We start from the raw sequence: 13,888 nt of genomic DNA, 5'->3' as shown, positions 1-13,888 counted from the left end.
GGGGGGGAAAGCGGTGGTGGTGATGGAGGAGGGCACTTGTGGGGAAGAGCACTGGGTGTTGTATGGAAACCAATTTGACAATAAACTACTTTAAAAAAAGTGAATAAAAGATACATAAAAAAACAGTAACCAACAAAAACAACAAGGGTAACTGTACTTAGACTAGATAAAATAAACTTTAAAAATGGTAAGAGACATAGAAGGTCATTACATAATGATAAAGGGGCCAATCCATTAAAAAGACATAAAATGGTAAATATTTATGCACCCAACACTGAAGCATCTGAATATACAAAGCAAAAACAAGATAAAAGGAGAAACAGAACAGTAACACAATAGTTGGAGACTTTAATATTTCACTTTCAATAATTATAGATCATCCAGAGAATCAGTTTAAATTTTTTCTTTTTTGTGTGTGTTTTTTCTTTATTTTTGAGAGACAGAGACACGGGGTGAGCAGGGGAGAGACAGAGAGAGACGGAGACACAGAATCCAAAGCAGGCTTCATGCTCTGAGCTAGCTGTCAGCACAGAGCCCGACACGGGGCTTGAACCCACAAACCATGAGATCATGACCTGAGCCGAAGCCGGATGCTTAACCCACTGAACCACGCAGGCGCCCCCCAGAGAATCAATTTAAAAAAAAATAGTGAATTTGAACTACACTTTAGACCAAATGGAACTTAACAACATTTACATAACGTTATTATCCTATAACAGCAGAATATACATTCTTGTCGAGCATGCATGGAACATCTTCTGGGATAGACCATATGTTAGGCCACAAAATAAGTCTAAGCAAATTCAAGAAGACTGAAATCATATCAAGTATCTTCTCAGAACACAATGGTATGAAACTGAAGTCAGTAATAAGAAAAATGGAAAATCTGTGGATACATGGCCACTCACCTGAACAATGAATGGATCAAAGACAGAATTAAAGGGGAGAATAAAAAAAAGTATCTTGCAACAAACTAAAATGGAAATACAACATATCAAAACTCATGGGATACAACTGCAAAATCAGTTCTAAGAAGAAAATTCATAGCAATAAACACCTACATTAAGAAATAAAAGATCTTCGGGGCGCCTGGGTGGCTCAGTTGGTTAAGCGTCCGGCTTTGGCTCAGGTCATGATCTCACGGTTCGTGGGTTCGAGCCCTGCATCGGGCTCTGTGCTGACCACTAGCTCAGAGCCTGGAGCCTGCTTCAGATTCTCTATCTCCCTCTCTCTCTCTGACCCTCCCCTGCTCGTGCTATCTCTGTGTCTCAAAAATAAATAAAAAACATTAAGAAAAAATTTTTAAAAAGGAATAAAAGATCTTAAATAAACAACCTAACTCTACATTTTAAGAAACCAGAAAAAGAACAACAAATTAAGTCCAAAGTTAGCAGAAAGAAGGAAACAAAGATTAGAGCTGATAAATGAAATTAAAGAACAGGAAAAATTTTTTAAAGATCAACAAACTAAGAGCTGGTTCTTTGAAAAAATAAACCAAACTGACATACCTTTAGCTAGACTAAGCAAGGAAAAAAGAAACGATCCAAATCAACAAAATTATAAAAAAAGGAGACCTTACAACTGATCCCACAAATATACAAAGGATCATAAGAGACTACTATGAACAACTACACCAACAAACCAGACAACCTAGAATAAAATGGAAAAAAATTAAAAACATATAACATACTAACACCGAATCAGGAGAAACAGAAAATTTGAACTAACCAATTACTAATAAAGAGATTGAATCAGTAAAAATCTGCCAAGGAAGAAAAACCCAAGGACCAGGTAGCTCAGAGTGAATTTTACAAAACATTTAAAAAATTAACACCAATCCTTCTCAAACTTGAAAAAAAAAAATCAATGAGGGAGCATTTCCAAGCTTACTGTACAAGGCCAGCATTACCTGAAACCAAAGCCAGAAAAGGACACTATACAAGCCAATATCCCTATGAATATGGGTGCAAAAATTCTCAATAAAATACTATGGAGCCAAATTTAACAGCACATTATAGGGATCAAGTGGGATTTATTTCAGGTATGGAAGGTGGTTCAACATATGCAAATCAATCAATGTGATACACCTTATTAAATAAAATGAAGGATAAAAATCATATGATCATCTCAATAGACAGAGGAAAAACATTTGACAAAATTCAACATCCGTTCATGATACAAACTCTTAACAATTTAGGTATAGAAGGAATGTAACTCAGCATGATCAAGGGCATATCTGACAAGCCCACAGCTAACATGATGCCTAGTGATAAAAGGGCGAAAGCTTTTTCTCTAAGATCAGGAACAAAACAAGGATGCCCACTCTTGCTACCCTTATTCAACATAGTACAGGAAGCTCTAGCTCTAGCAATCAGAGAAGGGAAGAAAAAAAAAAAGCATGAAACTGGAAAAAAAACAAGTAAAACTGTCTCTATTTGTAGATGACATGACTATACATGACTATATATATATATATATATATATATATATATATATATATATATATATAAAATGACTATATATATATAATCCTAAAGACTCTATAAAAAAAACTGTTAGATCTAATCAGTGAATTCAGTAAAGTCCCAGGATACAAAATTAACATATGGTAGTATATTTATAGACTGACAAGCAATTCTATGAAAAGAAATAAAATTATCCCACTTACAATAACATTAAAAACAATTAAAGAATAAATTCAACCAAGAAGGTGAAAGATCTCTACACTTAACACAAGACACTGATGAAAGAAACATAAGATAAAAATAAACAGAAAGGTATCCTGTGTTCATGAGTTGAAAGATTTAATAGTTTACATTTCCATATTATTCAAAGCCATCTATAGATTCAATACTATCCCTATCAAGATTCCAATGACAATTTTATGGAAGGAAAAAAAATCCTAAAATTTATATGGAAGCACAGAAGACTGAATAGCCAAAGGAATCCTGAGAAAGAAGCACAAAGCAGGGGCATCACACTTCCTGATTTCAAGCTACATTATAAAGCAATAGTAATTAAAACAGTATGGTAAAGGCATGAAAACAGATACAGACCAACAGAACAGAAGCAAGAATCCAGAAATACACCTTTGTATAGACAATCAAGTAATATTTGAGAAGCCAAGAATGCCCAATAGTGAAAAGTCTCCTCACTAAATGGTGCTGAGAAACTGGGTATTTACATGTAAAAGAATGAAAGTAGACCCCTATCTTGTTCCACTCATAAAAATTAACTCAAAATGGATTAAAGACTTGAATGTAAGATCAGAATCCATAAAACTCCTAGAGGAAAACATAGGTGGTAAGCTCCTTGACAATGGTCTTGCACTGATTTTCTGGATATGATATCAAAGGCACAAGCAATAGAAGCAAAAATAAATAAGTGGGACTATATTAAACTAAAAAGCTTCTGCACAGCAAAAGAAAAAAAATCAACAAAATGAAAGGACAACCTATAGAATGAGAAAAAATATTTGCAAGCCATATATCCAATAAGGAGTTAATAGCCAAAATACGCAAAGAACTCACACAACTCACTAGCAAAATATATTTAAGTATATAATATTTACAAATATATGACAATTAAAAAGGGGAACTGAATAGACATTTTCCTAAATTAGTTATACAAATGGCCAACAGGTACATGAAAAGGTCCTCGGGGCGCCTGGGTGGCTCAGTTGGTTAAGCAGCCGGCTTCGGCTCAGGTCATGATCTCACAGTTCGTGCGTTCGAGCCCCACGTCAGGCTCTGTGCTGAGAGCTAGCTCAGAGCCTGGAGCCTGCTTCGGATTCTGTGTCTCCCTCTCTCTCTCTGACCCTCCCCTGCTCGCGCTGTCTCTGTCTCTCAAAAATAAATAAAAGACATAAAAAAATTTTTTTAAAAGTCCTCAATATCACTAATCATTGGGGAGATGCAAATCAAAACGACAATACCACTCCATGTCTGTTAGAATAGCTATCATCAAAAAGACAAGAAATCATAAATGCTGATGCAGATGAAGAGAAATAAAGGACCTTTATCATTCTCCCTTAACCCCGGGCAGATTTCACTATTTACAGAGAAAGTTTAAAGAACTACATTCCCGAGGAAGGACTGTGACCTGGCCTCAGCTGGGCAGTCCTGCTTGGAGACCCCGAGACTTCGGCTTAGTCTTGTTGCCCCCGAGTAAAATGGGAGCATCGTTTGCCTGATGATGTAGATTCCCTAGATGCCCACAGTGTTGGGTCCGATTGTTTAATCAAAAGGACTGAAGACTACCTATCAAATCTGTTTCTTTAAAATAGTAACTCCCAACACACTAAAAGTGTTGCAAAATGTGTAGAAAATGAGCTTCATGGGGTCTTGTACCTAATAAAGCCACTCTAAAGCACATTATGCAGACCAGCTGGTGAGACTGCACTGGTTCACCACTTCTGTGCTTCACCTGCTGGGAAAACCTTCAACACAAGCCCTGGGCAGCCCTCACCCCACAGACACAGTCACCTCCATCGTCTCCAACATTGCTGCACATCTTCTGAATCACCACCGCCCAAATTAAAAAAAAGAGGAATCAATTTTCCTTCACAGAAGAAATTATTTTATTCCATTTAAAAAGAAGTAAAGGATACAGATAATTATTCTTTGCCTGGCAAAAGCCATTTTCCCCTGGGACTCTGAGCTCTGCCTGGTAAAGTTAACGGTGACACGTTTGAGAAACCCGTGGCCTCCAGGGGCACAGTGAGCACAGACGTTTGGCTGCAAGGGCATTCACGTGATCAAAACATTTCCTGGAGCAAAGATTCACAAGCTCATTGTATCCTGAAGACCATTTTGAAGAGAACATTTCACTTTGAAGATACTTTAAATTTACAATTTGAACCCAGGGCAAACTGCTTTTCTCACAGCTGAGAGGAGAGCAATTAGAAGCCCATCTCAAGTATTTTCTGCTACACTTCCCTCCTCTTTCACGGTGAAATCTTGTCAATTTATCTCTAGGTCTGAGGTGTCAAATGACATAAACCACACTTAAAGCTCCACATCTGTGCAGCGTGTCCTCCTCGCTGGTGGCAAGCTTCTCCAGGGTTAAGCCACCAGCCACATAAGCCCCTTTCTGTTCTTCCAAGGGACCGAGATAGGTTCTGACCACGCAGGCTCTGGGCCCTCACCCCATGCACCCCTGCTGCACCTGCAAGGCCTCAGAGGCTGACCCATGCCCCTCTTGAGCCTCCACATTGGGCACGAAAGCTGCCGTGTAGAAGAGATGGGAAAACCTCAGGCTGATGGGTACCTGGGCCCTCTTTTTATGGCCTCCCCAGCATGGGTCACTGTGAGGCCCTCCATTAAGTGGTTGGTCTTTTAACATGCTGAGCTGCACTACAGAGAGCGTATTTGCCTAGAAAAGAACACTGAGCCCCTTTCTAGTGCAATGGCTCTAGCGTTCCTCAGAGTCAAGGAAGCAGGAAGCACACCCGTCCTCCCTGTACCTCCCCTTCCAGGTTCACACAGGAGCTGCTGCTCTCAGCAACACTGGACTGGTGACTGTTCAGCCTCAGAAGCGTCACACGTTGGGACCTTGGTGACAGGTACTGATCTTTCTCTCTGCATGTACTCTGCTCCAGACACTGGCAGCAACAATCCTTCCAAGGATGCTAACTCAGGGCTTCCGGGTAGCCACTGCAGTGCAGATACACCCCAGGTGAAACTGGGCAACAGCCCCAAGTGTTCCAGCAAAGACGTGCTGGACACACCACACAGCAGCTCAGAACAGGCCTGTGTGTCACTAAGTTAGCTCTGGAAGTACAAGGAACAGAGCTGCCATTTACTCAATATTAAGCAATTTGGGTTTAGGGTGTTTTTGATTCTAGAAGGGACACCGCCTTAAAAAGGCTAACTGGTGGGGCATATATGAAACAGGGCCTGTTATAACTGTTACCGGTCAATGCCACCGGACAGCACCTTTGCCAGGGAGACAAAGAACACCATTTGTCACAGTCATTCCTTCACAGCAGGCAGGGGGCACTGCAAACAGCCAAGTGACCAAAGCTGACCCTGGAGGCTCCCACATTGAAGGTCCAATGCCGCTCTTGAACTTCCGAACAATTCCGACTTGGTGTTCCAACACATCCACGCAGTGCCGGTCCACTACACACCTTCAAGAAGCAGCTCCTGCCACGTGTCGGTTTTCCCCTTGTCGTAACTTCTGGATGTAGGAGGCTGAGGGTGCTGGTGTTTGGCTCCCACAGCCTTGGATTCTGTGAGCCGACTCCCCAGGGTGCAGGTTACGGAGAACACAACGGTGTTTCCTGAAACGCATCTGTGTGTCACAGAAAAGGATGTGTGGCCCCCTCGGCTGTGGCCGACAGCAGGTGATGCACATTAGGAGGTCAAGTGCTAGAACTGGCCTGATTCCTTAGGAACAACAATGACTAGTTCCCTGCCTGGGTGGTCTGACTGAACTGGCTGGCTGAAGAGGGGACAGTTGGCACCGGAAAAGCTAATCTGGGGGCTTGCCCTGGAACTGCACTCACTGTCATCGAGCCATTGGGGACAGTAGTGGTGTTTAAGCTGCTGGGGATCTCGCCATTAGCAATCACCACACCAAACCTCAGCCAGCCTGACAGTCACCGAGAACCGACTTTAACTGTAATTTTGTTTTAAGAGGTTATGTCCTCATGATTCTACCATGTTTTCATGCCCAGAAGTAGTTTATGGTATATAAACTTATTTTCTTAAATAAAAGCAATCTAGAGTTAATTCACTTTGAGGATTTTATAACACACAAACCAAGTTGAAAAGTATGGATTGAAATCTCCTGTTTCAATATCAGGACTCCAGGAGAAAGGGACAGCACTGTGAGTTTCACAAAGTAACCAAGTCCGTGACAAACTCCTTTCATAATCAAATCTTGAGGGACGGGTGGTGCAAAATGTAAGTCAAAGATAAACCCTCCCTCAAGCTAAAGTTTGGAATTTACTGATAGAGATAGACTTTAAGGTTTTAACTCCTAAGTCCACTTTAACTATGGCCAACAGATCTTTAGACAGCACCTTATTCACATCAACCGTCTCCATGATTTTACTCACTGAGCAACTGTTTTTATCATCTAGTTGAACTGGGGTGGTGGACATGTTTAATTTACAATGTCCTAAAACTAAAGTATAACGTGCTGGAGACCTTTTTGTCTTTGCTCTTAATAAGCTAAACGAGCACCAAAATGTATTTACTTTCACAGGAAAACTATGTATTGGAGGCATTCTATATATGGTCTCCATGGCTTTATTAAGCATCACTATTCTAAGAAGCTCACACATCCACTCAGATGTTTGTAGGATAGGATTCATTTGCAGCCCATGTTCAATAAGCCATACAGTATGCCTACCAGACGCTCATTAATGAGTCAAAAATAAATCTCAGTACAATTGAAAGACGACCATGTGTCCCTAGGAGACCAGCCTGTTTATTTCTTCTGGGAAATACCACAACATCCTATACAATGTGTTTAGCCATTTGAACCTTGTTACATAAATGACAAGACACTTCAAGGAGGAAATGATTTTTAAAATAAGTTGGTTAGACGGCCTTAGAGGAGTTGCAACACAGTGTTATTAGCAAAATAAAATAAAGTTTTCAATCTAGGAGAAAATGCAGCAATTCTATAAATACTTTCCTACTTACTTTGCCACGTTAATCACTCTGAATGCTAAAAACATAATTAAAGAGAGAAACAGGGTTATACAGATACACAGCGTACACAGGCTAGATCATGCAGTTCTAAAAAAGAGAGTGTAAAGCGTGACCAATCCACTAAGCTGCGACCAGCCAGAAAGGGTCAGAAAAACAGAAGTGGCCAAAAAAAAAAAAAAAAAAAAGCAAGTCTTCCAAACAAAATTCTGTGTGGCATCTTTGACCCTGGTAAGTCTTAAACAAAATATGCTTAAAAGAAAAAAAAAAAAATCAAAGAAAGGTTTGTGAAATTGTGTGCAGGGACAGGGAGAGAAGTGCTCTGCAGAGAGCGACCAGCCCCAACAGCTGAGGTTCCTAACCCTCAATCTGCAGGACCCCAAGGTTCAGAACTGAAAGTGCTTCCACCTGCCTTCCATCTCGGCTAGATGGAAGAGTCCTCTACTGCTACCACAGGCCTCTCGAAGCCCCTCCTGGGATGGAGGTGAGGGTAGGGGGTCAGGAAGGGGCAGCAAGGGCCCCCCACCCTTCAGGGAGATCCTCTGTTCCTGGAAATCCACAGGAGCCACCTTCCCCCGGAGGGTTTCTTACTTTGCAGCCATACTGAAGAGCCAGCTTGTTGAGGCTGTCCTCCTGGGCCAGCTCCCGCTGAAGCAGCACCACGTCCCCCGCTCCTGGCTGGTGAGGGTGGGGGGCACCCTCCTTCCGGCGCTCCTTGCCCCGGGGCCGCAGAGCCACGCGGTGGGACTCTTCCTCGGAGGAGTCCGAGTCCCCACCACCGTTCTCAAACATGTAAACATGGCTGGTCGGAGTCCTACACACAATGGCTGGGCCCTGGAAGGTCTTGGTTACCACTTCCTTCTGCCTCATTTTCTTAACTGAAAACCAAACCTCAGGGTTAATTCCACACAAGGCACATTCATTCCTCTTGCTGCCACAGTACAGGTGAGGGACTTACTGTTAGAGAGATTCCTCCTGTCCCCCGTCACTGTAAACACTCAACAGATACGGTCTGTGCTAAAAGGAATGTGTTTTACGCTAGCTCAGATCGGGGGTGGGTGACAGATTGCGCACTTTTTGCATAGAAAATGAAAAATGAAAAGAATCCCGGGGCACCTGGATGGCTCAGTCAGCTGAGCGGCCGACTTCAGTTCAGGTCATGATGATCTCGCGGTTCACGAGTTCGAGCCCCGCGTCAGGCTCTGTGCTGCCCGCTCGGAGCCTGGGGCTGCTTTGATTCTGTCTCTCCCGCTCTCTCTGCCCCTTCCCCGCTCGTGCCCTGTTTCTCTCAAAAATAAAAATAAATAAACAAATAAAAGGAAGAGAACCCCTTTTTCCCTCTTATTCCTTATCCACAGCTATCTCCCCAAAACCCACACAGATAAAGAAATCCATTTCCTTTGGGTGTCAGAGGAGCAAAGAAGCTACCAGGATCCCCGCAAGGAGAGGGAAGGGCTGTTCCCACTTTCCTGCTCCGTGAATCTTAACTCGGAACTTTGGACAAAACAATTCTTGCTCATGACTTTACCCATTCCAAAATACCCTCACCACGAAGGTCAGGACTAAGGGTTTTTGCTTATGAGATCTAGGAGAATAAAATACTGATTCAAGTGCCGGAAGCTTGAATTACACAGTATGCGGGACAACCTGGGGGAGGAAAATCTTGTCCAACTGAGAAATTCGTCCAGGTTCTCGCAGGTCTTCATGACATCCCACGTCAGGTTTTTATTTTCATCTCCCTGCCAAGTGCCAAAGCCACACTATCCGCTTTACCCTCTCCAAACTGTCCGAGTGAGGTTCTAGACACGAAATCTCAAACACGGGGCATGACAGCCTCCGAAAGAACTGGCATCAGAGCCCAGGGGGGCGGCGCCTTCAGGGACAGCCGGTGGTCCCCCCACCCCCACCAACCCGCACCCTACCGACCCGCAGGCCGGCCCGGAGGAGGGAGGCGGCGGGCGCTCGAGGGCGGGCTGGCCTCTCCGTCAGAGCTCGGGGCCTGCGAGGCGCACTGGCCTCAGTTTCTCTCAGAGCGCCTTCCCTGCCAGGAGGGCCGTCCCCCAACCGGCGCTGACAAAAACAAAACGAGGCGCGACCAGCTCCTAGGCTTATGTGGGCGGGACCCCAACATTCCACAAAGGCACGACCTCCGACCTCTGCCCTCCAACCCCAACAACCTCCAGCCAGCCACCGTCGGTGACGGCCACCCCCGAGCCGACCAGTCGGGCTAAGCCGCCGCGCCGCTGAGGGTCCGGCCAGCCCCCTCCCAGGACCGCGGCCCCTCCTGCACACCCCGGTACCTCAGCGCCCGGGATCCCCCGAGACTCGCCACCGCCGTCCCCACTCATTGGCTGCGAAAATCAGCAGGTCTCCAGGGGGCGGGGACGGCGAGGCAGCCAATGAAATCAGCGCTGCGCGGGCTCTGGAATGAGCCGAGTTGAGCTGCTAAGTCTGTACCGGAAGCGGCGCCCGGGGGCGGGGCTCCAGCTGTCCAACGCGACTCTAGTTCCGCCCGTCTGCCTGCCACCGGGGCACCGGCTCTTGCCAGCTGTAGGTTTTGCCCTGGCCGTAGGCTGTAAGACCCCCTTACCTCCCTCTCTCAGTCCTCTGCTGAGCCTCAGTTTTCTCACCTGTAGAAGATGCTCGTGTGTCAGTGGTGTGTCACGGGGGGCTGGATTCCCGGAAGAGCGGGTGTCCCCTGCTGAGGCTTCCCGCTGCGAAGCGGCTGCTCTGGCTCTGGCTGGAAGGACCCCGGGCTCCACACTGTGCGCCCTTACCACCACAGGAGGAGTTTGCCCCGCTCCGCTCACAAGACAGAAAAGTCCACCAAAGTAAAACACCGAACCACGACAACACGGACCAAAACAACACAATTTACCCAATGTCGATGGTGGAGAATCCCTTAAGCTTCATAGTGATGGGTGAACACTCTCATGCACTAAAGCACAAAGATTTAAAACTTCAACCCCAAAGAGCAAACCGTAACCAGAGGGAAATAATTGCAACAAACCCCACAAAAGGTCCTTAACTGAGACAAACTTCATCAAATTAATGAGTCAATAAGAACCCAGTAGATAAATGGGTGGGGAGCATGAGCAGACAATTCATCAAGAATACAAATGATTAACAGGGAAGAAAAATGAAACCTCAGTAGTAATGAAATTAAACTACAGAGCAAAAGAATAAAAACAGTAAGATCTCTCCCTTTTAAAGCTTTCCATCCTAGTTAAAAGTCAAATTCTTTGTCTTGGCAGACAAAGCCCAGGTTGGTGTGAGGGCTCCAGTCCATTCTCTGCCGTTTACTCATTCTTTTTAGCCACTCTCCCGTTTTCTTCTGGCTTTTAAACAACTCAGATCTCCCACGCCTGTCCCTTCACAGGAATGTCCTTCTCTCAGCTGGACTTTTGGGCCCCCAGGCCTCAGATCAGTCACTTTCTTAGCAGAGCCTTCCCTACCCCATATACCTAGGCTCTCCCTCCATGCTGTCAGGACATTCTGTCTCTTCATCCCACTTCTCTGTGACTTTAGTTACTTGACCCGTTACATTGTCAGAATCCTCCTGTCCGTAATTATCTTCTGTTGCTCACCACAACCTGTGTCCAATTCACAGGTGTACTCCTGGCCCAGAGGGCTTGGTCATGGCCAGGTGGATTTGGCAAGTCTAGATATCAGAATCTAAGTGTGTGATTAATAGGGAGAAGAGAGCAGAATCTGCAAAGCTGAATTAACATAGCCAATCCCAGATCAGTTATACATGTTTCTTTCATTCAGCATGTCTAATAAAAAACCAATCCAAACCCCACTCCCAACCTCCCAACCCCCCCCCCAATCCAGGTTCAGGAGAGATTTTATTTGAAGATTATTGCAAGGAGAGAAAAAGATTGTTGCAGGAGGAAGAACCCTCTGATTATAAGGTCTACAAGCATCTCAGGAGTTAGGCAGAAAGGGCTTTTCTTCTTTTACAGAGAGAAGTGAACAAGGCTAGAAGGAGCCAGGTACAAGAGAGTAGAATAAAAGGGTGGCAGAATGGGAGAGTAGATATGAAAACATTCTACCTAGGCCAGCCTATTTATTCTCAAGAGGGATTGTATGCTGGCTCAGGTCGAATGTGAACTAAAGCCCATTCAGGCACCTGGATGAAGGAGAGAGGCTTAATGGAATTTCGGTTAACAAGCATTTTGTTCTGATTAACCAGTGGGGACAAGAAGCTCAGCTAATCGTTTATGAGGCAAAGAAACAGAATTTAGCACGTCCATGTCTGGTTTTGTCACAGGTAGACAAGGATGGCCTCCATGAGTCTTATTTAAGTCATATGGGGAAGGAAGGGGTCTTTGTAATAAGCCATTTTCCAGGGCACAGAGGGCATGCAGGGATAGGGAGATCCTAACCTTTGTTGTTTTCCTGGAGCACAGGCCATAGGTAAAGTTAAGCATAGTCACGCTCAGTCTATGGATCCTACCTCCACATCTCAAACCCTGGAGCACGGAGGTGAGTAAAGCTAGCAGCCTCTCATGGGGCTTACACTTCTAAAGATGAACCAGGACAAAGACAGGCATAGAAAGACATGACAGATCATGCTAGACCCTTGAAAAAAAGAAAAACTAGGTCACACCCGTTAACAAAGATTATCCAAACTTCATAAAGGCCAGAGGATGGTTTTGTGTTCTTCCAGTGCCGCGCTGGAGCTCAGCTTGTGAGCCCACCCAAAAATAATCTGAGTCTCTACAGCAGCAGTTCTCAAAATGTGGTCGGTGTGATCCTGGGGACCCTGAGACCTTTTCACAGGGTCTATGAGGTCAAAATTATCCTCGTAGTGATGCCAACATTATTTTCCTTGTCTACTTCATTCTCTCTTGATAGGTGATTTAGCTGACATATAGCCAGATACAAGGCCACACAACACTCCTGTGAGGTAGGTATTAGGTAATCGCCAAATTACAGATGGAAAAGCGGAATGTAACAGAAATTGCAGGATGCCTACCCAACATCCATTCTAGCCTTTTTCCTTTGGAAAAGAATCCCAATATCGTTTGGGGCAGCAATGGGCCAGGCTGACAGTACACTTCCCAGTCTTCTTGCAGTGGGGTGTTCCCCTGTGAATAGGTTTCAGACAATGGATCATAAGAGGACAATTTTTGGGTGGGACTCTGACAAAGCCTTTCAAAGGCAGACATCTGGAAAAGCTCTGTATAATATGTGCATTCTTTTTAGCCTCTCTCCCACTGCCTGGGATGAGGATGTGATGGCAAGCACACCTGCATTCATCTTGGACAGGAGGAAACTTTGGAGGTGGAATCCATGTGCTCAGGATGGCAAAGCAGAAAAGATGGGAATTGTGGGAAAGAACTAAATGTCCCCATTGCTTAAGAGGTTAAGATTTCTGTTAGCAGCTGCTGATACAGTTCCTGAGTTAGATATTTGGGCACAGAGGTTATGTGTCCTAGATGTCATGGCTAGTAAGTACAAGAGGCAGAATTCAGCCCCAAGCAGTGACAACAAAAGCCCACATTCTTATAAAGGCTTCTGAGCAGAACTCAGTTTTGCTTTCTCCGCTGGCCCCGCTCAGCCAGAATGCCTACTAACTTGGGGAACAGTTCCTTCAGAAACCTGCCCCAGTTTTCTCTCCAGGCCCTGGGCTAAGCTGGCTCAGTTGCAGTCCCTCAGCCCGAGTGAGGTCAGAGAGCAGGTGCTGGAGCAACATGGCTCCTCTTCTACACTGTGTCACAGTCACATCCACCAAGGACAGTCCCGCAGCTCCGGCGCTGAGAAAGCTGCCATCAATCCTCCACAAGCTGACAGGCTTCTCAGATGCCCCTCAAACTCCTGCCAGACCTAGAGCATCCTATCCCCTGTGCCAGCCTACTGTGGACTGAATTGTGTCCCCACTAAATTCAAATGTTGAAATCCTAACCCCTAACGTGTCTGTATTTGGATACAGGGCCTATACGGAGGTAATTACGGTTAAACTCAGGTCATAAGGGTGGGGCCCGGATCCAACAGAATTAGTGTCCTTATAAAAAGAGACCCCAGAGAGCTTGCTCTCACTCCCCCTTCTTCCTTGCTCACACTCAGAGGAAAGACCACGTGAGGATGCAGCGAGAATGTAGCCATATCTGAACCAGACTCTGAATCCTGAGGGAACTTGATCTTGGAATTCCAGATTCCGGAACTGTAAGAAATAAATTTCTGTTGTGCAAGCCATCCAGTCTGTGGTGTTTTGATATGGC

The 13,888-nt window shown here is 44.9% G+C and overlaps 1 protein-coding gene across 3 annotated transcripts in view; it reads right to left on the bottom strand.

The window, feature by feature from the left end:
- Positions 1–10,013, bottom strand: part of LYSMD4 (LysM domain containing 4) — a 16,849-nt gene extending 6,836 nt beyond the window's left edge. The window contains exons 1-3 of one of the 3 annotated variants that reach the window (XM_029952497.1): positions 9,962–10,013; positions 8,253–8,539; positions 7,654–7,680 (exon numbers count right to left, since the gene is read on the bottom strand). In XM_029952497.1, coding sequence (XP_029808357.1) covers positions 7,669–7,680; positions 8,253–8,531 — 291 coding nt within the window. In that variant the 5' untranslated portion in view covers positions 8,532–8,539; positions 9,962–10,013 and the 3' untranslated portion in view covers positions 7,654–7,668. Of the gene's footprint in view, positions 1–7,653; positions 7,681–8,252; positions 8,540–8,777; positions 8,818–9,961 lie in introns of those variants that run through there. The other 2 variants (XM_029952498.1, XM_029952499.1) reach the window with 2 other exon arrangements.
- Positions 10,014–13,888: the final 3,875 nt, after the last annotated feature.

This window comes from Suricata suricatta, chromosome 9, assembly GCF_006229205.1.
Source record: "Suricata suricatta isolate VVHF042 chromosome 9, meerkat_22Aug2017_6uvM2_HiC, whole genome shotgun sequence".
Lineage (NCBI taxonomy): Eukaryota > Metazoa > Chordata > Mammalia > Carnivora > Herpestidae > Suricata > Suricata suricatta.
The sequence above is the reverse complement of the archived record's forward strand: the minus strand, read 5'-3'. Positions and strand labels throughout refer to the sequence as shown.